Source organism: Mchenga conophoros, linkage group LG7, assembly GCF_057382185.1.
Source record: "Mchenga conophoros isolate Kocher_MC1m ecotype Shallow Benthic linkage group LG7, M_conophoros_male_GT1.1, whole genome shotgun sequence".
Lineage (NCBI taxonomy): Eukaryota > Metazoa > Chordata > Actinopteri > Cichliformes > Cichlidae > Mchenga > Mchenga conophoros.
In genome coordinates, this window is record NC_140532.1 from 16442010 (window position 1) to 16469272 (window position 27263).

Below are 27263 nucleotides of genomic sequence, written 5' to 3' on the forward strand. Positions count from 1 at the left end.
AGCATTCATAAATTATTAATAGGCCACTTTTGGGTGGCCATGTTGTAGAAATGCCCGTGCTTACCTTCCTGTTTGGCATTCTAGCAAAAAAAAATTAAAGCTCTTTGGTGCATGATGGAAATGTTGTAAATCAAAGCCGTTTACATGTGAATGCCTGACTAATAAGAACTCAGTAAACAATGTACACGCAATTTGAGGCCAACAGATGCAAATATATATATATTTAATATATATTATATTAGGCTATCTCAAGGATTCAATGTGCAGTTAAACGTCTTCACACTGATAGAAGCGGGAGTCTCACTGGTGCAGCCCACTTAAGATCAAAGTGCATGTGCTGTATGTGCCCGATGGTGTAAAATGAGTTTGACATCCCTGGCCTAAAAACTATTATCTACACCATGTCTAAAAAGATGTAACGTTATGCTGACAAACTGTTAAATCGATATATTTGAGGAAGACCTGGAAACCCCAAAGGTATTCTCATGAATCGGTTATAAAATCATTTCTAGCGCGATAACTAGCTATCCAACTATGAGTACATTTATTTATTCATTCATTCATTCATTAAACTTAATATTTCAAAGCTACTTATAAGCTTTAATACTAATACTCCAGTTTTTATTAAAAAGGAAAACCATGTGCTTTCGGAAACACGAGGAAACTTTAAATACTACGTCATAGTTCGCCACCTCGTGCCGTCTCCGTCCAATCAGGGAGCGGACTGAATTTAGCCAGCCCTCCTTCTGCAGAGAAGCTTTTGACGGTGGCATGAGTAAATTTTAATACCGAAAGTATTCCCGGCTATGTCCGCCGCCGAAATGGCTTCTGCGGCTTCAGAAGAAGCACCCGCGCTAAGCGACGAGAAAGACGTACCGACGGTGGCCACAAACAACGGCAATGGCGAGGAGAAGGAAAATGGCCCTACCGAACCGGAAACGGAACAGCCAGACGGTAGCCTAGAGCCGAAAATGGAAGCGGTGGAGGCGGAGGTTGGCGAGGAGAAGCCCGCTGCAGATTCAGACAAGGCCGCGAGCGAGGTGGTGTCAGACGACGGTGTTTCTTTGGGCGACAAGGAGGTGACAAATGCTCCCGGAGAGCCAGAGCCAGTAACGGAATCACAGCAGAGCCCGGGAGACGGTCACAGCGAACCTACCGGCGATAGCACGATAAAAGATGCTAAGGAGGAGACGGGAGAGGATAGCCGGAGTTCGGGGACAGACAGCGAGAAAAGCAAAACTGTCAGCGAAGATGGAGATAAAGCCAGCGCTGGTGGTGGGGAGATGGGTGACAAGAGGCGGGCGAGTGTGGAGATATCATCCTCGGATGGTGAACCCTTGAGCCGTATGGACTCAGAGGACAGGTTGGTCGGCGGAATAACTCTTGTAGTGTAGGTGCTGTTGTAGTACCCACCCACCCAAGTAGTGACTGAACGAGTGCAGGATGGCAATCCAGTCTTTGTTTTTTAAAGTTGTCTGTTTTTAGTGTTAAAGTTTAAATCTCACATTTAAAGGTAAGCACAGAGGGCCTTTAACCTCCAGCAGCTGGATGGGAAAAACAACTTTTCAGTGGCTATTCAGATCAGTGTGAAGTGTGGGGATGTATCTAATAAAAGGTTGTTAATGCTGAACTAATCAAATTGTAGCCACTTGAAATTTTAAACCTTATTTGTTTTGCGAGAACACTGCTGACTGTACTGTGAGCCCTTTGATGGAAGCACAGCAAATTTGTAATACTATGCTAAGAAGCTATGTGTACCGCACTCATTAAGTTGATTTGGCATGAGTGTTTGTGGCATGCATGGAAAATCCCTTTCAGCCCGAAGGCTTTCAAGCATAGCAAGTATGTAATATCAGCACCTGTTCTTTATGGCTGTGCAAAGCCATCTTTGTTTTATAACTGTGACACTGAATTCCTCCTTGCCCTCTCCTCTTGCTCAGTATCAGCAGTACCTTGATGGAGATGGAGAGCCTAGTATCCAGCGGGCGCTCCACCCCTGCCATGATGAATGGACAGGGTAGTGCCAGCCGCTCTGGAAACAAGTCGATGGCTTACCAGTGTTGCTGGGACCTCTGTCCAGAGTGCTTCAACTCTAGTCCTGATCTGGCAGAGCACATCAGGGGGATTCATGTGGATGGGCAGAGAGGAGGGGTCAGTAGACTGAAAAGATTTGTAGCCTAGTACACTAGTGCCCCTTTTTGCTCTAGCTCAACACTAACTGCGAAGAGAGCCAAATCACAGTAGAGCAATTTTCTGTAATTGGACGACTTTAATTTAAATTTATAGTTGGCCATTTTCACTTCATCGCTTCAACACCCTGGCAAATCTAAAATAAAGGTCATCTGAATCCTTCTTTTGTTAAAGTGAACTGCATAATTCATTTTCTTACTAATTTCTAGTGACATCCAGTATGCCACTGCACACTCATAAAGCACCTTATGTGCCTATAATCTGATTAAAGTGAATGTTAAACTGCTTTTTCACCAAACACTGGATCCTTTTTTTGTAAGCAAAGTAAATAAAATTTTTGTTGCCACTTTTGTAACAAAATTACTTTTTTTTTTTTCTATATCCCATAAATCAATTAATGTAACGTTCATGCAGTTTCACAAGTCATACTGACATCTTCCATCTGTTGGCGGAATTTGAGAAAAGGTTATTGAAAGTTTTATATTTTGTAATTAGTTTTTACTTTTATTTCATTTTGACTTTAGCTTAGTGTCAGTTACCTTCCAGAGTGGATTTTCTTGTTTTAGTTTAGCTTTTGCTGTTTGAAAATCTTTAGTTTTTATTAGTTTCGATGTTAGTTTTAGTCTTTGTAATTGTTTTTTATGTATGGAGGGCATATGTCAGAGGCAAGATTTAGGAAAACCAACAAAGGCGTTGCAATAGAAAAATCTAACTTATTTTAAAGCAGTTGACTCACACTGCAGACGTCAGGCAAGTTGTAATAGCCTTTTTTATCAAACTAACAAATACTAATGATATTTTCTCTATGTTTTCATATTACTTTTAGGTCATTTTCCAAGTTCCCAGTCGTGTGTTTGTTTTAATTTGAAAGTGTAGTTTTAAACCCCAGCCTTAAAAGGCTGATGTTATTTTTTGTCTCGTTGAACTAAAATGTTTCTTACATCTAATTTTCGTTTAGTTTTAGTTAACTATAATAACGTTGGTCTTTAGATAACAGGGAAAGTTAGGTTTAGATCATTTCACACATGATCTTAAAAAGGCCTTTCTTCAGGAGTCTTTATCCTCTGTTCAATATTCTGTTATGAACTATTTTTTCTCTCTGTAATCTCTTTTTATTTTGTCATGCTTGCCTGTCTGTGTTCCTCAGGTTTTTGTGTGTCTGTGGAAGGGTTGCAAGGTGTATAACACGCCATCCACCAGTCAGAGCTGGCTCCAGAGACACATGCTGACCCACAGTGGGGATAAGCCCTTCAAGGTAAAACCATAAATAAACTAAGACTTAATGTCCCGCTCTTCTCTTCATTGTCTCATTATCCTTCATAGTATGGGTAATATCCTGACAGGGCCATATGTTTTTCTTGTTTCTGCTTCTCTGCTGCAGTGTGTAGTTGGTGGCTGCAATGCTAGTTTTGCTTCTCAAGGTGGACTGGCTCGTCACGTACCCAGTCACTTCAATCAGCAGAACTCCTCGAGAATGTCTGGTCAGGCCAAACTCAAGGAGGACTCCCCTTCTAAGGCCGGACTCAACAAAAGGAAGAAGCTCAGGAACAAACGCAGGTGCTCCTTACGTACGTACCTTACAGGCGCACGCACCGATCTTATTCCAAAATGCTTCTCATTGTGCTTTTCTCTCCTTTCTGTGTTGAAAAGGATTACAACCTGAGCACATTTTTGAGGTCGCGCTGTGCTTGTTTTGCTTCTAAACTCCCACATGTCTTTGTTGGAAAAGTGAGAGCTGGACCACACACACAAACACCAACACAAACAGGAACTGCTGCCAGCTAGACAGACACACTTTCCACATGGCAAAGTGCTGCATTTCAGTAGGAAGTGTTTCATGTAAAAGTGTAGTTTCTCAATGCTTGGACAGGTACAGATCACTACCTCGTTGCAGGGTTTGCCTTAAATGGCCTGTTTATGCATTATGCAGGTATTATTTTTAATTTCTACACCTCTGTTTGTCTTAATTCTCTAAACAAGAGGTAGTTTAACAACACATGTACAACATTTTCAGTTTTGTAACCTTGGATACAGATGTGATTTGTGCAGTAGTAAACCACCCATCCACCAAGAAATATTGAGTCTTTAAGAGTCTTTTGTCAGGAGTTTTGCATATTCCAGTCAATTTGTAAATTGTGTATGCTTGCCATTATTACCAACTATTAATATATAAAACATACTTTTCTTAAATGGCAACTAGATTGCAATAATATGGATTAAGAAAATCCAAATCTGAACTGAGACATTTGACCTGTATTCTAATGCAATCGAAGGTAATATTCTGCCGTTCACACTTTCTGCTGATAGTCACCTACGCATACGTTCGCTGGTCGTGAGTCATACGTGGCAGTGGTTTCTAAGCGTTTAAGGTTTAGCTGAGGGAAAAAAAAATACAGTTACAAAATCCAAAGTTGTGTAATAGTTAATAATTGCCATATTTTCCTTGTTTGGTTGTCAAATCAAGTAAAGGTATGAAAATTTCCTTTCTCCTAAATGTATACTTCTGGTGATTTTTTTCATAATAATGTTTTTCCTTTCAAAGACTGCAGAGCGCTGTGTAAGTATTTTAGAAAACACGATGATGACAACTTCAGATGTTAAGAGGTCAGAGTTTTCTTTCTACTGAATTGTGTCACAGTTATTCAGAGAAACTAAAACAGTCATCTATTGTGTGAGTGCTGTAAAGTGTTCACACTGCATTTTCGCAGGAAATGCAAATTTTTCCAGTTTCATACAGCTTTCAATTGAGAGCTGTCATTTGTTTAACTTGTATGTAGAGCTGGGCGATATGAGATTTTTTCATATCACGATATGTTTTTTTCATTTCAGGCGATAACGATATCTATCACGATATAAGCCAAATAACTATATTTGTAAGATTTAAATGTGCCGTTGCTCACAAGTAAAATGTGAAATAATCAGCAGCTTGTTTTTATTTAAATATTTATTTCCCATAATAAGTTCAACAGGGTAGATGTACTTAAGGAACATGAGACTTTTTCAGATAAATAAAGGCAAATATTGCAAACTACACAAAAGGCAGCCGCTAAAGCGTTTAAGTTTCAAAATAGAACAAACGAAACAGACTAAATTGTCAATTCCACTTAGAAACAAAATATTAATTCTAAAAATAAATCTTAGTTTGTTTTACAGAAGAACAGACAAAACTGACTAACTTTTGTCAATATCAAATAAACTGAGAACTAAAAGGAAATTCTCAATCTCTCCTTGTTGTATAGCTTAGCTTTTCAAACAGTTTTAACAGTTACTTTAGTCTGACAAAAGCCGAATGACGAATTAGCGCTTCCAGTCAGAGACTGAGGCTACGTCCACACGTACACGGGTATTTTTGAAAACGGAGATTTTCCGTTTTCGTTTTAAAAAAATAATCCCGTCCACACATAAAGGCAGAAATGAAGAAAAACGCTGCTATGAACATGCCAAAGCAGCAGGTGGCGCTAGATTCCTAACCGTGCAGAAATGTTGGCCAATCAGAAGTCTAGAAGCCTCGGTGGGAAAAAGTAAACAAAGCTGGGGCATAGAAGCAGAACCGAGTCGTATGTGTGGAGGGACAGTAACTGTGTGTATATGTAAGCATTTAAACACTGCAGAGAGTACAATTAACAGTATTGTAGAAATTCATTTCACCGAAACAATAACGTGGCGCACAGTGTGACGCATGCACCAGTTTATTGTATTTCCAGACTTGCTTTCGGCACAATTTACAGTGCACGCTACTCTGTTTTTTGTCAGACTTGAAATAGCCGAAATACCTTCACACTACGGAACTTCTATGGCTCTTCCGTTCGACAATCTCTCCGGCATTGGAACCGTCATCTGTTTTCTCTTCGGTCAAGCTCGGTTGATTTTTTTTTTTTTTTTTTTTTTAAATTAAACTTTATTTACAAACAACAGTTTAACATACAAGGCACCATCATTAATCCGATTATGTTACATCCTGGGTTGAGCATTATAGCAAAACAAACAAACAAACAAAACGAACAAAAAAAAAAACCCAAAAACAACAACAATAAGCACAAAGTTAAAAGAGTTAGCACAAAAATAAAGAACAGTCATTGAAGGATTCGAACCAAAGGCAAAAACTAACGTGCAAAAAAAGGGCAGTCGTGATTATAAAATAGGGAGTTTTTTGTTTTTTTTTAACATAGGTTAAACTCTTTAAATAAAACAACAAGTTTATGGGCTTTCTTGTTATTCACAAGTTTCAGCGATTTAGCCCAGAGTCTAAAGTCATTCAGCCATCTGTTTATACATGGTTTAGCTTTAAAGTATCTGCATTTGTGAATAAAACTTTTTCCCATTAACAAAATCGTCCTAATCAACAGGTCAAAATCTGCATTCTCAGCAAGTATTCCAAATTTTATTACTGTCACCGTCAAATGTGGTAACTGAATTCTCCTGGACTGTAGCCAGCTCCACATGTCAGTCCAGAAGGAGTGCACTGATTCACAGTTGAAAAACAATTGATCCAGACTTTCAATATCATTTTCACAAAATGTGCAGGCGTTCACATCTAAATTAAATTTCCGTCTTAAGAATTCATTGGTTGGATAAACCTCATTAATGATTTTAAAGTGAACCTCTTTTGCTTTAGGGGAAAGAGGAAGTGAAATATACTTTTTTCTTATCGCCTTAACCTCCATGGTCTCAAATTCTTTAAGGATATAATTTCTTTTAACCGCTCGGTTGATTTTTCTAGTCGGCACACTCATTTCCTCCATTACCCGCTGGCTCCATTACCCGCTGGCTGCTTCCCAAACAAACACACGTGCGGCTTGGCACTTGTGTTGTACGTAACAAGTCACGCGACGTGACGCTGCGGCTGTGATTGGTTCGGCTCTGCGCTACTTAGTTTGGATTGGCTGACCTTTTTTTTTTATTTTTATTTTTTTATTTTAAGAGGACAAGAGCGGCGAGGTCTATCGCGATAGCTTAATTTCTCTATCGAGTAAAAGTTATATCGCGATACATATCGTTATCGTTCTATCGCCCAGCTCTACTTGTATGGGAGCTGTTGTTACAAAAGATTAGTATTTTTCAGCTGTGAGATGATTGGGGGGCCCAAAATTGGACAAATGGTTTTATATAAACGTGTGTGTACATGTTTGGGACTTTGACTTTACTCCTGTTTTCTGCCTCCCCCCACCCCCCACCCCCCACCCTCCAGCGAGACCCCATGACTTCTTTGATGCCCAGACCATGGATGCCATTCGGCACAGAGCCATCTGCCTCAACCTCGCCACCCACATTGAAAGTGTGGGCAATGGCCACAGTGTTGTCTTTCACAGTACGGTATGTGCTTGACTGAATGTCTTGTAGTTTTTCTAGTGTCTTTTTTCCATTTTAATGGGTTTACACACAACGGGGGAGGGGGCGGTTCAGAGAGAGCAGGCTTTCTCCTTTTTTATGCTTTCCTCTTCTTCATGTCCAGCTTTAATTGGCCTCTTGCTGTGTTTGTTAAAGACTGGAAGAGTAGAGAGATTAAATCAAACACGCAGAAAGGGAAATGCATGTAAAATATTACGTTTGTTTTAAAGTTAGACCAGAAACAATTTTGGCTCCCTCTGGTCATATCTAAAACACTCTTTACTTATGTAAAATAAAAAAATAATTTACAGTTAAACTGATTTCCTCAAAATATCCTGATGTCTTAAAAATGTTAGTGCTAAGACTATTAACCACTAGGAATTCATTCACCAGATTGAAACACACTTTTTGGGCACACTGCAGGCCGCATTATTTGGAAAATAAAGCCATTAAAATGGTTTAAAAATCACTAACAGCACAAAAATGGTAATGGCAAACAAAGGCAATAAGAATAGCTTTTTTGATTTCAGATGCAAATTTGTATGACTGACATTTGCTCATCAGCTATTTGTATGAGAATGAAAAAGCCTGGTGGCTGTCATGGTCATATGTGAGATGGTTTAGAGGTCCAGTTCACAGCTTTGAATTGGCAGAATTAAGGCCTTTGTCCATACGCCTGGCAGTCAAAGCAGAGACAGACTTCATTTTCAGACCTATCAGTATAACTCTCGGATGATACATTAAAAATAAAATAAAAGTCACTCAGTTGTTGTGAAGGGAGAAACGACACATGGAGAACAAACAGTAAATGTGCTTTTTCGCGTTTTTTAGCTGTGCGTTTGCACATAGTTTTGCTTTGGGGATTGACTTGCATTTGGCAGTTAGAGGTACTACAGTTTTGGCCTTTCAGAGTTAATTTTTTGTGTCTTGGAAGTTGCTACTTTAGATCAGTGTTGGTCAAGTTACTTCCCCAAAAACATAATCCCGTTACTTTACTGATTACTTATTTTCAAAAGTATATATTACTTAGTTACTTTTTAAAAACACGATTTACAACCTGAATAGGTGATAAAGCGATAGATCTTTCAGCCCAATTCTACTTTTTCTGCATAATCTATCATACAAAGTGTAATCAAATGGAAAAATGTCTTTTTAAATCTCGTTTTATTAGTTTTAATCTTTTAACTTTATGCATCAAGCAAAAATTTAATTATATGCAACATTCTCTGACTGGAAGAAATTTGTTTAACATTTAAACCTATTTTCTGCACATTCCAGCACATAAAATATTTTGTTTTTTTGTGTGTTTACACTCAGTCTTTCAAATAGATGCCAGTAAAACACAGCAGAAAATAAATAAAGTCAAAGACTCAGCGGTCCTGTTGCTCTATTTTCACCTGTAAAGCAGGAGTGGGGTAGGCGGAGGTTTACCCTGGTGCAGGTGTGCCGCGGTCAGTTGAAGAATCCGCGAGTTTCTCTGTGAGTTTCCCATTACGTCATTGCACACTCGGTGCTTGCTTGGAAGTTTAGGGGTTTTTTCGCTGTAAAAAGAAGTTTTCTTTCCACGCACAACGGACGCTAATGTTTTTGTCACTTTTTATGGAATCAAACTCAAAGTAAGGTCAGTACTTCCACGCTTTAAACGCTGCACGCTCATACTCTCTCCCACAATTGATATATGATCCACTGTTGATCTGCACACAGCTGTTGTCACGAATATCGCACTCGCTTACGTCATTGTCATGAGACATTCTCGCAAAAAAATCACGGTCTTAGTAACGCAGCGTTCCTACGGGAAAGTAACGGTAATCTAATTACCGTTTTTGCAATAGTAATCCCTTACTTTACTCGTTACTTGACAAAAGTAATGGGATTACAGTAACGTGTTATAAGTTATACACCCTTACTAGTTGGTCTCCGGGTTCTCGCTACTTTTGTATGTTAAAAGTCTATTTCTGTTTCAAATATTTTTATTGAGAGCAAGTATCATGATTGTAGTTTTTACAAATTGACATAACATAGCTTATGCTCCTTTTTTTCTCTAAACTAACAAGGCAAATAATTAACAAAAAGTCTATTTCTTATATAATTGGAACAGGACTTGATTTCTCTTGGCTCAAAATAGGCCCTTTGTGAATGAGTGCAAATGTACAGCTGATCAATGTACAGTTAAGGCACTGAGTTGGTTACATAATTTTATAGAAATTTGAGCTTTTTGCTGCCATTTCTAATGATTTGATAAACCAAAAAATCTTTTACTCTATAATGCAGTAAATAAGAAAACAAGGTTGGAACGCTTGTGTGTCAGAGCACCAAGATCAAATAAGATAAAGAATATTTTCAGGAAACACAGCTGAACTTTCCCAAAGTCATTTATCCGAAAGAACACATAAGAAATTAATAACATTTTCAACGATGGTTTAGACCTTCATCATCATAATGAGCAATAAAATTTGAAGCTGACTTTGTCTTCAGCGTCATCTAAATCTTTCGTCTTCCCTTCAGGGACACCAATAAAGCTGCTCGTTTGTAAATTTATGGCACTGTAATGTTACTTTTTGTACATCCCACATTTTTATTTATTTATTTATTTATATATATATATATATATATATTGCAGATTTTTTTTTCCTCTTTGCACTTGAATTGAACCTGTAGCAACAGCCCAAGGCCTGATGTTGTTTTTCTCTAAATCGGGCTTCACAGGAAAGACAATTGGTGTGTTTTATGTGTGCAGCTTTCCCCATTTTGAGCCTTGTGCAGAATACATTATTAATGTGTGGTAAAGTGCCCTTTTCACCTTAAACTGGAGCCACATGTGAGCTCTCATAGGAAGAAAAATCTTTTTTTCTGACAAAAATTCCTTAGATAAATGGATTTTCTGTTAAGAAAACTTAACTGTAGCTGCTATTCTAATGCATTTCCACAAGGGAGCACTCTGACTCCAGTTCAGATTGAGTGATGTGGTGTTCTTCAAAAAGATTGAGGGGGGGAGGAGTAAGGATCATCTGCTGCCTAATCCTCTTTTGTTCACATGGTGTACATGAAACACACACAGTCCCACTCCTTTCTCGGCGCAGTCTCTCTTTACATTTGTAAAGCAGCAGTTTTCCTGCCAGTGTCAGTAATTCTGTTTACACTTGTTATCTCCAGGCAGAAATCTATTCTATTTTACCGGCCTGTACCACTCTAGCTATGAAATATTTCCATTTGACATTTTCCCAAAAAGATATAACAATTCTTAAAAGCGTTGTTGTAGAGCATCACCATTGGCTGATCAGAAACGGGAAACAAAATGTCTCCCCTTTGGCCTCTAAATAAAACCAGCCTTTCTGAAAAGGGTTTTAACCACCATGAAAAACACACAGGAGTAAAAGGGTCGTTTAAAAACAGAGCCCGGTTCTGTTAAAATGTTTGTTTCGGTATTAAAAAGGGTATTTTGTACAACACATTTGCAGTTGTCTCAGTGATGACAACAATGATTCATCCAGTGTAATTTTTTGTGATGTTAGTAAATGAGCACACAATAAATCACAAATATGTAAGCGGTACAGTTCAAAGGAAAAACAAACAAATCTGGCCAGTTAGGTGCACATTAGTGTGTACACCCCTAAACTAATACTTTCTTGATGTACCTTTTGATTACTGACAGGGGTGTTTACACTTTTTGTATTCACTGTACCTCTTTAATGCTTGCATGTCAGCTATAGCAACACCCAGCCCTTCATTATTTGTTAGATTTTTTTGTTTGTTTCTTTTTCTGTTTTTTTTTTTTTTTTTAAGTAAATAATTGATGCATAAAGTGCGTGCAGCTGAGGAGTATTTTTACAGGACTCCTGTTCAGCTCTTTTCTCCTTTGCATTGCCTCTATAAACCTCAACCGGTCAGCTGCAGCAGCCAAGAATTTAAAGACAGGGAGGGAAAATTTGAAGATAAAGCTTGGGAAGAGGTTAAGAGAGGTAACTATTTGGACACAGAGTCAGAAGGAGGAAGAACCAGTCAAGGGAGGGAGAGTAACAGACTTGGAGAGTGAGGACAGGGAACAGGGGTTAAGTGAAGGTTAGGGTCATGGAATCGGAAGGAGATCTTGCCAGTTGGGCATAGATTTTTTTTTCTCTGTAATCCCTGAAGGATTGTGGTGACGGGCTGCGATGCTGAGTTAGACCCCTGGCCCCAGTGGACCCTCCCAGGCCTGGGGTTATGGAGCAAAGCCGTGGGGGGTTCTGTGGAGCTTGGCCAATGGGTCTGCTGACCTGTTGGAGCAACTCAGTCATGTTTATGATGGGATATTTTTGCTATTGCACCAATCTGCGTCATCCACAGCTTGACCCCATGACACTAGACAGGCACCCAGTTTTAGCAGGCCTGTCCTCCCCCAGCTGGATTCCTGCAGTTTTCACTGCTTTGTTTTGGAGCCACATTAATATCTGCTGTTCACTCCCTAAGTCCTCCTGCTCTCTCTCCCTCCCATTCTTTTACTTCCCCCTCTCTTACCGTCCTCCCCTGGGTTTATAGAGGATTAAGATCTGTCCCTTAAAGCACAGACCATCATCATCAGACCACTCAGCTCACAAATCACTTCATGCTGCTTAAACACAAGCCCACTTCTTTACATACATGTTCATGGCCCTTTCAAGTGTAGGCTTGGCTTGTGATTATTAACCTGGTGCTACAAGGTGCCTGAGGGCATAAGTTAGCAGCTATGCATTTTTAAATAAAAAAGCAGTAAAGCAGCTGGTTAGTGCACTGAGTCTTACCTGCGGGGCTTAAGACACTCAAGTAGGGCTCACTCCAGCTAGCACAGGAGTTTGACTCTCGTATACAAGCCCTGCTGTTGTCTCTGAGAAACTGTTCCTCTCCATGTGAACTGACGAAGCTGGAGAGCTAGCAGATAAAGGAAGAGGGAGATAAGCAAGAACAAATGAGATACAGTGCTTATTTATGAGATGTGACTAATAGTCTGAAAGGAGTTTTTACATCTTCTGAGGACTAAGTTAGAAAGTTGGAAGAGGCACATCTGAGAGCATTTTAAGTAGAATCCAGTTAGCAAAGAGGTGCAAGTCTGTTTTGATTGTTTGTTTTTGCTTGAGTGAGATATAATATCGGTAGGGAAATGTACTGGGGCAGCACGGTGGCACGGTGGTTAGCACTGTTGCCGCACAGCAAGAAGGTCCTGAGTTCAATTCCAACATCAGGCCGGGGTCTTTCTGTGTGGAGTTTGCATGTTCTCCCCGTGTTTGCGTGGGTTCCCTCCGGGTACTCCGGCTTCCTCCCACCGTCCAAAGACATGCACTTAGTGGGGATAGGTTAATTGGATAACCCAAATTGTCACTAGGTGTGAATGTGCGAATGAAAGTGAGTGCGAATGGTTGTCTGTCCCTGTATGTTGGCCCTGCGACAGACTGGCGACCTGTCCAGGGTGTACCCTGCCTCTCGCCCTATGACAGCTGGGATAGGCTCCAGCGCCCCCCGCGACCCTGAAAAAGGATAAGCGGAAGCGAATGGATGGATGGGATGGATGGAAATGTACTGTATCACTTTCTCCTATAATATATAAACAGGTGCTCCAGACTTTTTCCTCTAATTTGAATTGTCAGAAACTGCTAACTACGTGGGGTCATTGGGGTGGCTGGAGCCTATCCCAGCTGTCACATTCTGAACCGGTCAGCAGTCCAACAGAGACAAAACGCAGAGCGACAGATAACCACATGCTCTCACAGCCACACCTGCGGTTAATTTTAGATCGGGACTTAACCTTTCATGCAAGTTTTTGGGAGGAGAGACCCCCGCTGGTACAGGGAAGACTAGCAAACTCCAAAACCAGTGCTTTGTGAATAATAATGAATATTTGAAAGTGACTTAAACTGGCAGTTATCTCACGGCTGTTTGCAGCTGTGACATTTGCAGACTTCCTGATTTATATCACTGTATGTCACATTTCAGTGTATCACACTGTATCACTGTGATACCATTTAGAACTGCCTGTTATCACGGGCAGTGTATCGAGATACGATCAGATGGTAAGTAACTCTTTTAATTCCCCAAGCTATTAATCAATCACCCTGTTTTAGGTGCTTTGATATCCCTCCTTGTGTTTGTCAAGACTTGTGTGTCTGCACACTGTATTGCAGACAAAGGGAACATGGTTGATCTGCCAACTTGGCTGCTGTTTGCAAAGCGTCTAGCAGACAAATGTTAAGGCACAAGTCCAGAAACAACAAAATTAATCTCACCTAACCTAGCCTAAATAGTCCTCGTTTCATTTTTTTGTTTTGCTTATTTTAAAGTTAATCAGTTTATTACAGGTCATGTTTGTGTCCTCCTTGCTTTCCTCAAAACATCACAAAGGTGGAGGAAGATGAAAATACATAATTTGTCAGATTATCCATCAATTAGCTGTATCTGTTTATCATTGAGGTTAGTGGGATCTCAGATAAATAAAACAGATTGAAGCTACTTAAAACACAAAAATCATGCGTTTTGTGAAATGCAGGAGCCGTTGTAAGAGGAGGAGAGCGAGTCTTGCCTCTGTCTCTGTGTCTTGTCTCAGTGGAGCCTGCTCCTTCCTGTCCTCAAACCAGTTTCCATCAATGCCAGAGCTAGTCCCTGGAGTCACAAAAATAATCTCAAAAATTCATGTGCGTAAGAGAAGTTCTTCACATGTGAGCTCATTCACAATCCTAAAAACAGACCCCCTCAAAAAAAAGGCAATTGACGCAAGAGGTTATATCTGTGGCTATTTTTGCCTCTCCTGGTTATTTTTCTTGCTTTTCTTTTCCCTACTGACAATATTTGTGAATTCCACACCAGTTTTACTATAAACCAACACAGCATGAAAGATGAAATGCTATGCATGAAAAGGGCTAGATAGGCAGGAAGTCTTGTATAGTCTCAACTGTATTTTCAAAGAAGAAAAGCCTTGAAGTTTGTAGCTGCAGTGGCTGTGCAAAAGGTTTGTATTGAAACCAGAAACCAAAGCAAAAATGAACACAGGTTTGTGATGCAAACATTCCTCTGTAGGAGTTGGTCTCCGCTAAACGCATTCCTGCCTAACGTGTTGAAGCTTTCGGTTGCGACATAACCCGCAACAGGAGCAGTGACTTTGTGACGATGGAAATGTCTCATGTGCTTTATCTTCTGTCTGAATTAGTTTCTTGGTCTTGCAGTGTGTTGCGGGGCATAGAGCACCCTGAAAATAGAAATCTCACTGAGCTCTCACATGCATTATTAAGACCGGCTGATGATTACACTAACAAGCAAAATGAGCACTGAATCACTTGGTAGGATGTTTGAAGCATGTAACCGTATTATTCATTAGAGAGGTGAGGCCAGAAATAAGACGCATCTTTGAAGCCTTTTCTCCACAGATGTGAGAGAATGCTGCAATACAGACTAAACCCGATACGTCTGTGCTCATGTAAAGCAGCAAAAGGGGCTTGAAATGTAAAGGTTAACAGCCATTTGGGTTAAATTATATTCCTGTGTAAATACTTTGTTCTGAATCTTCCTTGCTGAAGCCAGCTTAATATTTTGTTTTGTTTTGTTCCTCCCATGATTGTCTGTGTAGGTGCTAGCCAAAAGGAAAGAGGGGTCTGGCAAGGTCAAGGTTCTTCTGCATTGGACACCTGAGGACATGTGAGTAAAACTTTTCCTACATGTTATTATAGATCTGCATGAGCATTTGCCTTATATTAAATAATATACAGGGTGTAAGCTTTCGATTTCATAGTGCTTTAGTTCCTTAGCTGTTCACTGGCAATGATCGAAACACATACCGTTAGAAAGGAGGGATTTGTGAATTTCATGTGGTTGCCAGTATGTAGTATAACGACTGCAGTGTCTCCAGGGATGGGTTTGACTATCGTATGGATATATGCCACGAGTCTGGAGGGAGACACATTTTGTAAGCTTTATATGTATTTTAAAATTTACTGCAGGCTTCTATGTCCATTACTTTCAAAAATATATCCTTTTGAAATGGGATGCTTGTTTTTGATAGACTGTGTATAAGCCAAAAAATAAGTGCCAGCATGTTTTAAAGATGTTTTGGCAGGCCTCCTCTGACTTCTAAATTGTGAGACTATTCATGCTTCAGGGGCGTCTGTATGAACCATCTTGGGTTTTGAACTGAAACTGAACCTGACACTTACATGTCTGCCTTGTAAACGGGACAGTCTTTAAGTTGTTGTAGTAACCTTGTCGTGCAAATACTTCTGGGTCTGACTACGAGATGAACTTATTCACTAGTTTAACCCCACTGAGAAGGAGAAGACGTGCACTCTGACATTTGTTAATAATTAATGTGGAATGTTAAAAAGTAATATACTTTATTTCTATAGGACCTTGCAAAACTCAAGTTACAAGGTGCTTGGGGGTAATGGTCTGCACTGATATAGTCCCATTTATCCTTGTTTCTCATTCGCACACTTGCACACTAATGGTGGCAGCGCAGCCATGCTCACCTACCATCTGATTTGGTGTCTTGTCCAAGGGCAGGTTTGCAGCATACTTTACCACCTCAGCCATGGCCACACAATAATAATAATTTATACTAATATTTGTAAGCCATAATATGTAAATGTAACCAGTGTACAACAAGGCAGCTCAACACCTCTTGTACAAACCTCCACATCTGTAACAATCCAAAGACTGAACCACTTGTACAAAATTTACCTCTTTGAGCTGTAGCAGTTTGTACGAGTATGTGTCATCCAGCTGCACATGCAGCGATCTGGGCTTCCTTCATGTCGGGGCTTGTTATAAATCTTCCTTACTTGGCTGAATGAATGGATAAACTTGTACTAAGCCCACTGAGACTTGGACCGTTCTGCACAGTCATCACCCGTTTAAATGCCTTTTGCCAGCTTAGCCTTCCTGGGCTCAGTCCACTGGAGGTGAACATTGGAAGCAAAAAGAGAGAGAGCTTCACAGAACTCTGTGATTGTCAGTAGGGCTTTTGCTCACGGGTAGATCCAACCAAACTCCCAACTCTCCCACACTCCTATTAAAGGTTTTGACTGAAAGGCATCTGAAAATGATCAGAATGCCGACTGAGAAAGAGAACAAGGATGACTAGAGATAAGCAGGAAAGAACTAGAGAAACAGAGAAGGAAGGGGAGCGAGAACAAGGTCAGTGGTGGCAAAGAAATAGTTTGAAAACAAAGGGACCTGGCAAAGACGGGAGTACTGGCACAAGTTTGCAAATTCAGCTGTCTGCTAAAAGCTTCCAGTGAACAGACTGTAGAAAAATCTTTATTCTCTGATGTTTCTGCAGTCCATCCTCCTCTTCTTTCCTTTTCCCATCTCCGATCCACCTCTACAGCCTTCTGCTTTCCATGCATGTGGGAGTTTAATCTAATGTGGGGAGAAATAATAAGGGAGTGGGGAAAGGAAGAGAGAGATGAAGTTTGGTGATTAGGAAACATTTCTCAAATTAATTCCAAACAGAGAGACAAAGATTGAGATTGATGCTGAGACCCCAAAGACAGATGCAGGCAGAATAGATGAGGAAAAGAATAGGAGGGAGAGAGATGGGAGGAAAGTGAGAAATAGGAGTGGGAGCAAAATGGCTGTGGGAGTGAGAAATGTGAGGAAGAGGCAGAATGAAATCAGAGGGAATGAATGATAGGGAGGGGATTTAACAGAAAGATGGAAGGCAAGAATGAGACGCCTTGGTTCATGCAGAAGAAGGCAGTGGTAGTACTGAGTCATACATTTGCCTTGGGCCAGAGGAGTGCTTGGGTCATTAATATGGATAATTATCCCATTACGGAGGGGGGTTACAGTAATGTCTTAAGCTGTGTGGTTGTGAGGGTGGCTTGAGTACCTCTAAACAGATGAAAGTTGACCAGGGGACCGAACTAAGTTTGCTTGTACAACATTTGCGAGGCTGTCTTTTCTATTAAGTTTAGAGGTGACTATTTTGCCACCTCTTGTTGGATAAAGTTCTTTAGTCTGTCAGGCTTTCTTCTTACAGAGGCACATTTTTTAGTTTACATTGATTTTCGGGGCACATTTACCGGTTTGTAAAACAATAAATCTATGATTTCAGACAAGAAGCTTTTCATCCATAGCCAAGAACCTGTGCCAGGTCTCATTAACTAGCAAGAGAAGTAAGAAAAGAACACTTGATCTCATTCGGCCTCGTTCACTAATACATGCATAGAAATGTTCTTACCCTGCACAAGAAATGAAAGCTCATGAAAAACTACCCTTGGATTTATTAGACTTGCACACTGACCACTGTAGTCTTACCGCCACACATATGTTTGTGAGTTCAGAATAATTTTAAGTCAGTCTGGCCTTATTTCTCTTTTTAAGAAAGCATATTTACCTTGAGGAGAAGTGGAGAAAGTGGTGAGGATGTTGTAAGAACGAAGTATGCTTTCTCCCAGCTAAAAACTGGAAGAGAAGACAAGTTGGAAGTCAGAAAAGGCGCAAAGTGTTTCCATGGGAGTGACAATGAGGTCAAAACAAAGTGAACTGACGGAGGTGCCTGATATCTTTTCCACTGACAGGCTCATTGTGGGTCTCGGGGGGAGTTTTGACACTAAGGTAATACGAAATACAGACTAATAGACCAAAAGAAAAAGAAACCTGGTAGAGAGAAAATAGCAGCAGATCAGCCCGAAATGAGAAACACTCAACAATGAGTGAAAAACATGTTATCACATCTGTGGGATAGTGCAAGGAATTAGACTGTAAGTGATGACATCACTTATAGGATGAAAAAAGTCACAGCACACACTGCCTAGTTTGTGAGGAACTGTAAATGATGATAAAGCAGACAAAGTGTCGAAAGTCACTCCATCATCATTTGTCCTACACACATCTGAGGCGGCTCTAAATGTGTAATTTGGTAGAATACCCTAAGGATAAGGAAGAATGTAAGCATATAGGCTGCAATGTGCATGTGTGCACATATGTTTCTCAGCCACTGAGTCAATGATTAGCTGTGTGAATGTGGGAAGTCATGTTTATTAATGCTCAAGCTAACCATTCACTGTGTGACTGACACTCATTAACTCCATTTGGATTAATGAGTAACTGATTAACATGAGCCATTATGAACTGAGATTTACCAGCAGTTCACTGAGGAGGAAAAGGGGGATGGGAGGGCTGGGAGAGAGAGCGAGAGAACCATAATTGGAGTCTAATCTTTGATGGATGGGTGAGTGGATTCCCCTGCACGCTGTTGATTGCTTTTGAATAACTAACACTAGAATACACAGTCACTGACAATGAACACCTCCAGCCACCGAATCTGTCCTGCACATAGTTATGAAAAAACTAGACGGAGCTTATATTTCCCAACATGGATTTATCTCTTAAATGTTTATGTTTTTTTCCCCAAATTCAAATTTTTTTTATTGCTTTGTTTGCTTTTAGGCAGCTGCCATACAAGCTAGTGGAGATCTAACAAAAAAGCAACAGTTTCCAAAAGAAGCACCTTTAATATTTATTCTAGTCACTTAAGCAGAAACAGTTTTATAAAAAGGAAAAAAAAAAAGGGGGGGGGGGGGGTATTCACTGTGTAGAAAAGAAAAAAAGTGTAAAATTAGATTTTCTTTTTTTTCCCCTGCTCTGTTTTCAGTCTGCCCCGGGGAACTTTGTCACAAGTTTGCAAGAGTAAGCATGCAGAATTGTCTCTAAATGTACTAAAGATCAATGTAGCTTTGATCTATGATGTCTGACTACATTTTGAAAGCGCACTGGGGGGATTGTCTGGTGGGTCTCTGACCAGTTACTTCTGCACCATAAATTTTGACACGAGGCAAAAGAATTAATGCATAAACCTGCATCACTGCTATTTCTAAGTTTGCTTGTGAAACTCGAGCTGCTAATTTGATCTGATAGGAAGAAAAAGACCGTGTCAAGAACATCCACTTCCTTCCACGCATTCTGTCTGTAGTAGACATGTATGTAAGCCCCCCCCCTCTCCTCTCAAAAAAAAGAGAATAAATTTATTTTTATTTTAGGAAAAATTAGTGTGAATGTCCATTTGATGTAACCTATGCTCTATTTACTATGAATGGGTTTTTCCTGGCTGAGAGTAGAGTAGGTGTGACTTGACTCCTTGACAGTAAGCATAATAGAGTGAAGGAGGAGGTTATTCTTTGAGCATTTATCATGTTGATTACATTTTTTTTTTTTTTAATTGTTAAACTGATTTTGGTTAGCACTGTTGCTATTTTTACCAACTAGGTCTTGGGTTTGAATCTGTGGTGTAAACCTGACTAAGCAAGGAGTAACGTGATCTCTGGGAAGACAAAACGCATCTAAAATCTCAGAATTTCAGAAGTTTGAATTCGTTTTTAAGAATATATAAAAGTATATTGTATTTTAAATAGAACCGTTCCTAAAGTATTGTGGTGTAAAATCGTAATAGGAAGTTGGGGTGCCGATGGGGTGTAGCCTCTCTTTAGGCTGCAGTGAGTTTTATAGTCAATGAACCGGCTTTCTGAGCCTCCTGTTCTTTGTAGTTTATCAGGACACTTCATATAAAGCCATTTAATATTTTACCAATCTGATTATACTCTTTAGTGGTTTATGATAAACCTTTTGCTTCTGTCACCACTGGGAGCTTCAAGGCCTGGAGCCAGCCATCAATTCAGGGTTGAAGACGAGCTTCACTCTGGCAGGCGTTCCCCAGTAGCTTTCTCAACAGAGGGCCTCCCGCACAATATACATTTCTGGCTCATAAAGACGCGAGGCAAATAACCTTCCCAATTCTCCTCCTGAAAATAAAACAAATCCATTTGTCTTTATTTGGTTTATGTGACTGAATGGGGTTTTTCGATCTTTTAGGGCTTTGAAAATGTGCACGTGTGTTTGTGAATGATATGAGCACTTTGGGAGTGTTTGTGTGTGTGTATTTTCGACACGTGCAACATGCTGCCCCCACTCCCCCCAGTGCAGCCTTCTTATGCATTTCCCAGACACAAGGATATAATAAGTCATCAGTACCACAGCGCACTTACTGTGAGATGTTTACATGTGTAAGTACGAGCACACACACACACACACACACACACACACACACACACACACACACACACACACACACACACACACACACACACACAGGTGTTTACTGCATTTTTAACACTCCGCAGGTCCACCTCTGTCATTTGAGGTTTGCTTTGGAGAACGACACTAACTCAAGAGTAATCCAAACTGTAAAGCTGCTTTGAAGGGGGCTGTTTCTTGTCGTATCTCTGCCTCTTCTCAGCTTCCTCTTTCTTCTCTCCCCACCATTAAAGGGGATAGAGGGACTTTGTGCACTGCAGAATCAAAAAGGAAAACAACTTAGCATCACACTTCTTTACTTTTTTCAAACTTAAAAAACAACAACAACCAAACAGACAGCATATGCCCTTATCATTTGCATGAGCAAGCTATGTTTTTGCATGATTTAGGGTATTTTGTAGTCCTTTGCAACCACACACTTGAGCAAAAGCATATATATACATTATGCAGCTAGCAGCACCTTCCAGGCACTTAAACATACCATAAAAGGGTTTTTGCAACCACTGAAGTGAATCATTTTACTTTAATGTGTGCCATCCCTGCCTCCACTGCCACTTCATTTTGCTTTCCCTCCTTCCATACTTTCCTGTCCTTCATTTGTCAGTTTTGCATTATATTTTCTCTCTTTAGTTCTTCACCTCTACCTTCAACTCTGCAACATCTGAAGCGATACCTGCACACCATAATGCTGAATGGGCTGACTAGGCATGTGAATGACTGATTTGGCTTGGTGACTGCATGCTTGCCTAGCAGCCGCCTGGTGTGTGTGTGTGTGTGGTGTGTGTGTGTGTGTGTGTGTGTGTGTGTGTGTGTGTGTGTGTGTGTGTGTGTGTGTGTGTGTCTGTCTGTCTCTGGGGGCTCCTGTGATGACGCACATAGTGACGGGGGAACGCTGGGGGTGGAGACGGGGAGGTGGGGGCTGTAGGAAGGAGGGGAAGCGCAGCAGACTTGCTAAGCTCTTTGTTTCTTTCTTTTGCACCTCAACTTGCCACGCCATTACTCGGCACACTCCCATACTGTGGGTGCAGTAAGGTGCTACTGCTCAGTTCAGCATTTAATATAACACACTCTCTAATTGAATTTTAAGGGGGAATATAATCAGTCTGTTGTCATTGTACTTCTAAGCCAGTTTTTCCATTTTGTAGTAAAATTTGCAAAAGAAATCACTGACACATACGATCTGATCATGCAAATGAGAGGAAGGTACACTTTTTCCACCCTTTGTGTGTGCTAGTCTGGTCACTTGTGCACGTATGTCTGTTTCTGTGGTTTGGTTCCTTATAGAAACATACCTAGTCTTCAGAGATAGGTGTTAACGTGTTCATTTGACTCACTGAGGCTACATCTTTCCCACCCTGCTCCGTTCGACCCTACTCCCACTCCGTCCTCGGTATCCTCATCTTCGTCTTGTAACCTTGAAATCTGACCACATGTCCTCTTTCTGCATGTGTGTGCTGTCTCGCAGACTGCCTGACGTGTGGGTGAATGAAACAGAGCGATCTCAGCTGAAGACTAAAGTGGTGCACTTATCCCAGTTGCCACAGGACACAGCCATGCTATTAGATCCCAACATCTATCGGTGAGTGTGTGACAATGCCAGTGACCTTTTTGTTTGCATGCATGCATGTCTGAATGCACAATGGCACAGTGCTGCAGATCGGTGTTTTACTGCAGTCAAATACATGGGTAAATATTACCTAATTAAAATGACACTTGTGTGTTTAAGGTTTTTGCCTGCACAGCTATGTGTATGTGAGAATTTCTGCAAGTAGGTCTGTCAGGTTGTTTGTGTCCATGTGCTTTACCATTCTTCCAGCAGGTGGCACCAACTCATGATTTTAGCAGATTGGATTCAACAACCTGATACAGAGAAAACACGTTTTGTGTTCCTTGTAAGGCGAAAAACATTATCTGTTGTGCAGGCTGGTCAGAGAGGTCAGCTTTTGGTTAAAGTACAGATGCATTTTTCTGTTACTTGCATATATGCAGATTGCATTTTACTGAGCAACTGATAAATTCATAAAATGAATAATAAGTTGTTAGTGTTGCTCTCCACATGACCCTGTTTTTTTTTTTTTATTTCTTTTGATTTTTTAAAAAAATGGAACTTGTCACAATACAGTTTTAATACAGGAAAAAGTAATTTCCTGCTGTTGTGCAAATGCAACTCAGTGGACCACGTTTTCTGTCTTCAAGTGCACCACACACCACTAAACATTAGCTATGATATTATTTGAATCCTGCACAGCTCTTCTAGACTTGCACTCGTCACTGACATGAGAAAACAAGGGTAACTTTATGGCACCCCATAAAAGTCTGAAAATGAATCCTGAAAGAGGAACAATGTGCCTAAAATAACAAAGTGGTCATCTTACCAGAGATATATGGCACACAAGTGTGCTAATCAGCACACAGGCTGGCTGATTTTAATTAGAGGTGAAGGCTCAGTAACTGCAGAGGCTGCTGCTGGACTCTGGTTTCATAGTTGAATATAACCGTCAGCACCTAGCCAATTTATGTCAAGGTTGTCCTCGTGCATGAAATCCCAAAACAAATGTTGTAGCTGCTGCTTATGGCAGCAGATATTATTTGTTTGGACTCCTGTTCATGTATATGAGATGGAATAAAAGACCGTCATAGTGGCAGTGCTTCCGTGATGAAATGTATCCGCCTGAAATCAGCTCAAGCACACGAAGATTCTCTTGAAAAAGTGTCTTGATGCATGCTAAATCGTCCAGGTAAGGATACCCCACAGAGTTGAGTCTGTTCATCTGGACGTAGTGTTTTCTATCTACAACGTTTCTCCCACTAAAAACGCTACGTGCAGATGAACAGACTCAACTCTGTGGGATGTCCTAAAAATGTTTCTTTCTTTTCAGAGCACTTCCTCAAAAGCGTCTGAAGCGCAGGTAAGCTGAACATGTTCAACATCGAGGTGTTTGTGAAGTATAAATAAAATCATTTTAAAAAATGGATTTTAGACACTCTCTACTATATACAAAGGCATGTATGTTGGTTCAAAGCCAACTAGTAGTCATGTTAATCAATTACAGCAGGTACACAAGTAACTTGAATAGGCTATTAATGTGAACCTGAGCTACAAACGAACAGTACAGGACTTAAAGGAGCAACTGGATAACAATATATTTTATGTAGTTTACTTACTACAGCATCATTAATACACACACACACACACACACACACACACTGTTTATACGAATTATTTTAGTGAAGTATTTAAAGTGGGAGCTTTGTGGAAGTTTGCAGCAGCAACAATGTTTTCAGTGACGTGCAAAAAGTCTCAAGACACGCTTAAAACATATATGCGTGAATCATTAAAGTCACATCAGACTCTTGTGTGAAGATGAGTGCATGGTTTTTGAAGTTCACCGTGGTGTTGGTGCGTGTATGCAGATAAGACAGAACTGCTGCCTCATTCTTGCTCGCCACCTCGGCTGTTAAATACACATATGCAGTTGAAATGTCTTTTTTCTTCCCGCTGTGACGTAGATCAAATGATGCACTGACGATAATGTTCGTGCGTCTGCAGTGTTGCTACCCGTGGCTGTGACTTCCCTGTAGTGAAATATCATTACAGAGGATTACTTATCGCCCACAGCTCGGCAGTTCCTGTGTAGCATGAAGCCAGTTAACTGAGAAACAGGCCATTTTGAAGCCACAGCCTTTGGCAATTGTTAGCCTCATTCAAACATTAGCTCTTATTTGGACTTTGTTTATTATTCCATTAATTGACCGCAGTAGTGAAGTACATCCAAAAAAGGAAAAAAAAAAATGCACTAAAAGCTCTTAATGTAAAGAAGTCAGCTCAGTGTCTGAACACCGAGGATAGATCCAGTTTTTTCTTACTGAAATCTCTTTGCTGGCAGATTAAAAACTCGAGTCTCCATCTCTGTTTCTCTCCTGTCTTTGTGCTCAGCCTGTAAGGAGTCATCTTTGGACTTGATGCTTAAGTTGAAGTTCCTGTATGGGACGCTCTTCATCCGTCTCTGCTGAATGGGGGGAGTGACATGGCGATAAAAGGAAACAGGCTTTTCTGCAGTTCTCCTTTTCCCTCTCCAGCTTTGTATATAAAATGATTGTTGTAGCCAAGTGTGATGTCAAATGGGACTGAAAATTTTTAAAACCTTTGTGTTTAACAGAAAATGAAATGAATGTTGTTGTTTTTTTTTAAACAAGAACCAAACATATTAACTCCAAGTAGTGTAAAAAAAACTGCAACAAAAAACCTGTTTTGTGCAAGCTTGTCAGATAACACAGCATCATTTTATAGCTGTTTTGTGTAAAATATTTATCCAGATTTGTAACTTATTTTTATACCTTGAAAATACTGGTGTATTGTGGATTTCTGTGAAGGTTTTGAATAGAACCGTATTTACTGTGATAATATATGTAAGCTGTCACCTGTAGGGATACTTGGAGATTTTCTAGTTGTAATTACGTTGTACGTCTTAACAAATTATCCTATTTATAGTTACTGAATGCAGTACTGTTAACTATGTGTGCGACGGTGAAGAGTGAGGCTGTGCCGGTCGTCAGACAGTTCAAATGGTGTCTGGAGCAATAGGGACACTACAGTGTAGCTCTTAATCTCACCCAATCTGTAGACAGCGTGCCAGAAAATAAAAGGCAGGCATGTAAAATGTTTAAATTGCAGCAACTAACGCGGCCTCCTCTTCCACAAGTAACACGAACTGTATGTATCATAGTTGTTAAATGTTCATTGATTAACATTACCGCTATTTAAGCACTCAAGAAATATTGGTAAGTGTTTTCTACGTAATGTTTGAAATTAACTATTGTGTTTGTAATAAAATTGGGGAAATGATGTTAATGAATTGAACTTGTATCTGTAATGATCCAAATGGCTACATTGGCAATGGCGCAATCCACTGTTGCGTGGCTGTAGTGGAGTGTAAGTTCTTTAAGGGTGTGCTGGAGGGATTGGCTTTACTTGGCATCCATTAGCAGAACAGCTTTGGGAGCATGCTGTGGAGAAGCTAATGACTGGGCTGGCAGAGCAGGGCCACTGCCAGCCTCAAATGTTGGTGAACATGCCTGCAGAGAAAACAGAGTTCAGGGAGAGGTCTGCTACAGTGTGGCTGTCCTGCTCGTCAATATTTCATGCACTGGTCACACATACAAAATTCTTTTGGACTCCAGTGCCTGAAACAGTGTGGCTGAAGGTTTGCTTTTGTGAGCGTTTCTAATATCTGCAATGGTCTGTTGAAGCTTATAGAAATGTTTATGGCAAATGATAATAATGTAATGTTCTAATAATGTAGGCAACTCTGTGTCAGCATGAAATCTTCATAGTCCCACTGCTGGACCAGTTTACATTTTTGGTACTAATATGTGAACCTTTTGATACGGAAATAAATAAATGTTTGTTTTGTTTCTTTGTGGGTCCTTGGATCAAATTTTTAATTTTGTTCACTCAAATATTCTGGTCATTTTTAGCTATTCGAGTGTTTAGAAAAACAGTTTCTTCTGTGTGTTCTTAGAGCCAGTATTTTTGTGGTTTTGCCTCTGTGCAGATCAAACAATATGTCACTGAAGTTATTTCTTTTGCCTTTAATTTGTATGATTTTGTATTTTTTTATTTTTTATTTTTTATACACAGTCCCCCTTTTTCAGAGATTTGAATGTAACTGGACAGTTTACCTAATGGGCAGCTTCATGTCCAGGTGAAGTCTCTTTTCCAAATAAAACCTATCAGAGAAAAATCAATAATCTGGTTCCTGAATGAATCCAGTGTCCAACTCGGCTTACAAAAACGCTTTAAAAACCATAATGACAGAATTATTTTGATGGTTAGGAATAATAGCTTCACAACATCTAACCAAGTCACGAACACAATGTCAATGACGGGATTACAACCAGGCGAAAACTACAAATTATGTTAAGAACAATGAGGCCAGATTAGACTTTGCCAGAAACCACCTAAAAGAGTGCACAGTTCTGAAAATAAAATCTTTGGACAGATGAAACAAAGGTACACGTGTACCAGGATGATGGGAGAAGGAAAAAGTATGGAGAGACACCACACTATCTGTCAAACGTGGTGGAGGCAGTGTTATGGCATGGTTGTGTATGGCTGATGGTGGAACCAGATCATTGGTGTTAACTGATGATGATACTCTCTGATCATATTCAGTCCAATGCTGTTAAACTGATCAGACAGAAGCAACCTCAAGGTAAAGAAATGATATGTTCTTCAATGGCCAGATCAGTCACCTGATTTAAAACCAACAGAGCATGCTTTTGAGTTACTAAACACAAAACTGAATGTAGAAACACCTACACAAGCAGTAACTGAATGTGAAGGCAGTCTAGGCCTATAAGAGCATATCAGCATTTGATGATGTCCCTGTGTTCTCGACTTCAGGCAGTCAGTGACTACAAAGGTTTTTCATGCAAGTACAAAAAAGAATCCTTATAGTTAAAATCATGTCCGGGTGTCCAATGAATTTTGAGTCTGTGAAAACGAGGGACTGTGAATAAAAAAAGGATGTAACCTAAACAGTTACTGTGATACTTGTGTAAAACCCCTCGAATTAAAGCTGAAAATCTGCACTCCAATCACATCTTGATTTCTTGGTTTAAAATCCATTGTGTTGGTGTACAGAAGCAAAACCACAGAAACTGTCTTTGTCCAAAAAAATCATGAACAAAACTGCAGCAAATTTAAATCCATT

At 40.1% G+C, this 27263-nt stretch overlaps 1 protein-coding gene across 2 annotated transcripts; it reads left to right on the top strand.

Annotated features, from left to right (window-relative positions):
- Window positions 1-711: 711 nt before the first annotated feature.
- On the top strand, window positions 712-25965 carry LOC146569901 (zinc finger protein aebp2-like). Of its 2 annotated transcripts, XM_085282567.1 has the most exons (9): window positions 713-1363; window positions 1941-2151; window positions 3338-3445; window positions 3572-3758; window positions 7379-7503; window positions 15086-15153; window positions 22013-22126; window positions 23427-23456; window positions 24485-25965. In XM_085282567.1, the coding sequence occupies exons 1-9, from the start codon at window positions 807-809 to the stop codon at window positions 24489-24491; spliced, it is 1407 nt and encodes a 468-aa protein (XP_085138693.1). In that variant the 5' UTR covers window positions 713-806; the 3' UTR covers window positions 24492-25965. The 2 variants fall into 2 exon arrangements, with proteins under 2 accessions (XP_085138694.1, XP_085138693.1); XM_085282568.1 differs by lacking the exon at window positions 23427-23456 and having other exon boundaries at window positions 712-1363.
- Window positions 25966-27263: the final 1298 nt, after the last annotated feature.

What these genes read in the sequence shown, in the direction of transcription:
- LOC146569901 (XM_085282567.1), top strand. Translation starts at nt 807, where the DNA reads ATGTCCGCCGCCGAAATGGCTTCTGCGGCTTCAGAAGAAGCACCCGCG. An exon ending in CGTATGGACTCAGAGGACAG is followed by an intron (nt 1,364 to 1,940) that starts GTTGGTCGGCGG and finishes CCTCTTGCTCAG; the next exon opens with TATCAGCAGTACCTTGATGG. An exon ending in TGGATGGGCAGAGAGGAGGG is followed by an intron (nt 2,152 to 3,337) that starts GTCAGTAGACTG and finishes TGTGTTCCTCAG; the next exon opens with GTTTTTGTGTGTCTGTGGAA.